The 2,229-nt window shown below is 44.9% G+C and overlaps 1 protein-coding gene across 1 annotated transcript in view; it reads right to left on the bottom strand.

Moving 5' to 3' along the window:
• ZRANB2 (zinc finger RANBP2-type containing 2) overlaps positions 1-1,772 on the bottom strand; it is an 18,352-nt gene extending 16,580 nt beyond the window's left edge. Inside the window, 3 exon segments of the mRNA XM_015823335.1 lie at positions 368-476; positions 571-623; positions 1,529-1,772. Coding sequence (XP_015678821.1) covers positions 368-476; positions 571-623; positions 1,529-1,584 — 218 coding nt within the window. The 5' untranslated portion in view covers positions 1,585-1,772.
• Between the last annotated feature and the right edge of the window lie 457 nt (positions 1,773-2,229).

Here is a 2,229-nt window from a genome sequence, read left to right as displayed (position 1 = left end):
AGTTCATTATTATTTTCATTTTTAAGGCAGCCCACTTGCCAAATGATTCTTATTTAATGCACCACCCAATTTGCTGGATCTACTAAATGAGTAAATTTAAATCTGTGCTCTTAAAGAACAGCAATAGATTATCATGGTAAACCCAAGTGCATTTATTTAGCAGTAAGACCCTCTGTATTCAATGAAATATAAGGATAATTATCATCAAAGAATGATAATTCTTATGCCTATTTACTCATAATAGGCATAAGAATAGGGTGAACGAATTATAAAAAAGGCACATATGGATAATATCAGCAAAAAAAGCTAAAAATAAAGGACAATAAGATTAAACTAAGAATAAATTCAAGTTTCAAGATCAACGTACGTTTTACATTGCCAATCATTAGCACTAAAGAGACCACGGCTCTTTTCAGCAAGTGTCTTCCCTATCTCAGTCCCTCCAGCTTTCATCATTTTAGCTTCTGTAGTTTTTTCTGAAAGCAGAAAACAGGCATGTAAATCAATCTTTGCCCTGTACATTTAGTTTTGGAACAGTCCCATCAAAATAAACACAGTTGATATAGTCACCTCGACCACATCTGTTACAGCTGGTTCTTCTAGCAAAATTAACATTACCGCATCTGCAAAGAAAAGAAACATTATTTTAAGAACGTTCAGTGTAATTACTATTTCCAAAAGTTTTGGCTCTCAAGCTTGTGCAAATTAGTTCAGAACTCACCCTTTTTAAGACGATTTATAAAGAAACATTTGTATTCACACTGACAAAATAACTGCCACTTCCTTTTAGTTAACTACCACCACACATTTTCCCCCAGAGAGAGAGATCACAATGAGTCAGACATTTGGTTGACGTTTTTAGAAGCACCTAATGCGATTAAATCCAAATGCAAATGGATACACCTTGAATTTTAAAGGCGAAGAAGGGTAAGGCAGCGCGGCTTTGAAAAGCTTTACTTTTTTACATTTCTAAACTACCCAGTTCACTTCGTATGTTGCATCATATGTAATGCATCAACCTGTTAAAAAGATGATACCGACTCAATGTAATAAACCACTATACACGTCGACGAGAGCCTTCAATCAGACGATGCAATTAATCTACTGCGCACTTAAAAATACACCTCAATTTGCTTCCGGGCAGCTGGGCGCATAAATTATTACCAGTAGTACTCTTACTCTTAGTACTCTTACTCTTACTACTTCTATTACTGTTCCAGATAATCTCTTATGCCGGGATCCTCCCCTGGAAATGTCAAGCTGGTGGTTTCTGACCTTGCGCTGGCCGTTCGGCAGGATGAGGCCTACCGAGGAATCGCAGTGACCGGGACAAACACGGGCTACACCTGGGGCCTCCTCCCTAAAACTCGGCCCCGTTGCAGGGAGGGAAGGACGGAAGGGAGGGGAAAAAAGAAAAGGGGGGCGGGGGGAAGCCGTCCGTTCCCGCGACCCCAGGGAAGAAGGCCTTGGGACCGCCCGGGTCCCTCCCGTGGCCTCAACAGGCCAAACCCCACCCTGGCTCCCTTACTTTTTGTCCGGGCAGATCCAGTCTCCGTCGCTGACGCGGAAATTCTTCGTCGACATCTCGGCCGAGGGAGCGGCCCAAACGCTTCCTCCGCTCGGCGCCTCGCCGGACGAGCCCGAAGCAGGCAGCAGCTCGGCTTCGGCGGTGACTGGCCAGGACTGCGGGGTCTTGCGGCAAAAAGAGCTGCCCTCCACGGCCGCCTCTTCCCCGGTGACGGGTTCCCTCGGTAAAATTACTTGTTTGTTTTGTTTCTTTGTCGGCCAGAGTCCCTCGCAGCCGCTCGGCGGAGCGTTGGGGAAAACGCACCGAGCGGATTCAGAAACGGAGGCAGAAAGAGGAGGTCGTCAGGCATTCCATTAGCTGACCCTGAAGTGACGACGGTGGGCGAAGGCTGGGAAGTTCAGAAGAGCGACCTCTAGTTTTTGGAGGACTTTATGGCAGTGGCATAAATAAGTTTGACTGTTTAGAACAGGGGTAGTCAACCTTGGCTCTTTTATGACTCGTGGACTTCAATTCCCAGAATTCCTGAGCCAGCTTAGCTGGCTCAGGAATTCTGGGAGTTGAAGTCCACGAGTCATAAAAGAGCCAAGGTTGACTACCCCTGGTTTAGAAGTTTATTTTGTGCTTCATTGATTGTATTGTAAAGTTCTTCCTATTGATTACGGAGAACGGCCTTTCTCACCCTCAGGAACTTTAAAATGCGT

The sequence above is a fragment of the Protobothrops mucrosquamatus genome, unplaced genomic scaffold, assembly GCF_001527695.2.
Source record: "Protobothrops mucrosquamatus isolate PMUCROS unplaced genomic scaffold, P.Mucros_1.0 scaffold1837, whole genome shotgun sequence".
Classification (NCBI taxonomy): domain Eukaryota; kingdom Metazoa; phylum Chordata; class Lepidosauria; order Squamata; family Viperidae; genus Protobothrops; species Protobothrops mucrosquamatus.
This window is presented reverse-complemented; position numbering and strand designations above follow the sequence as displayed.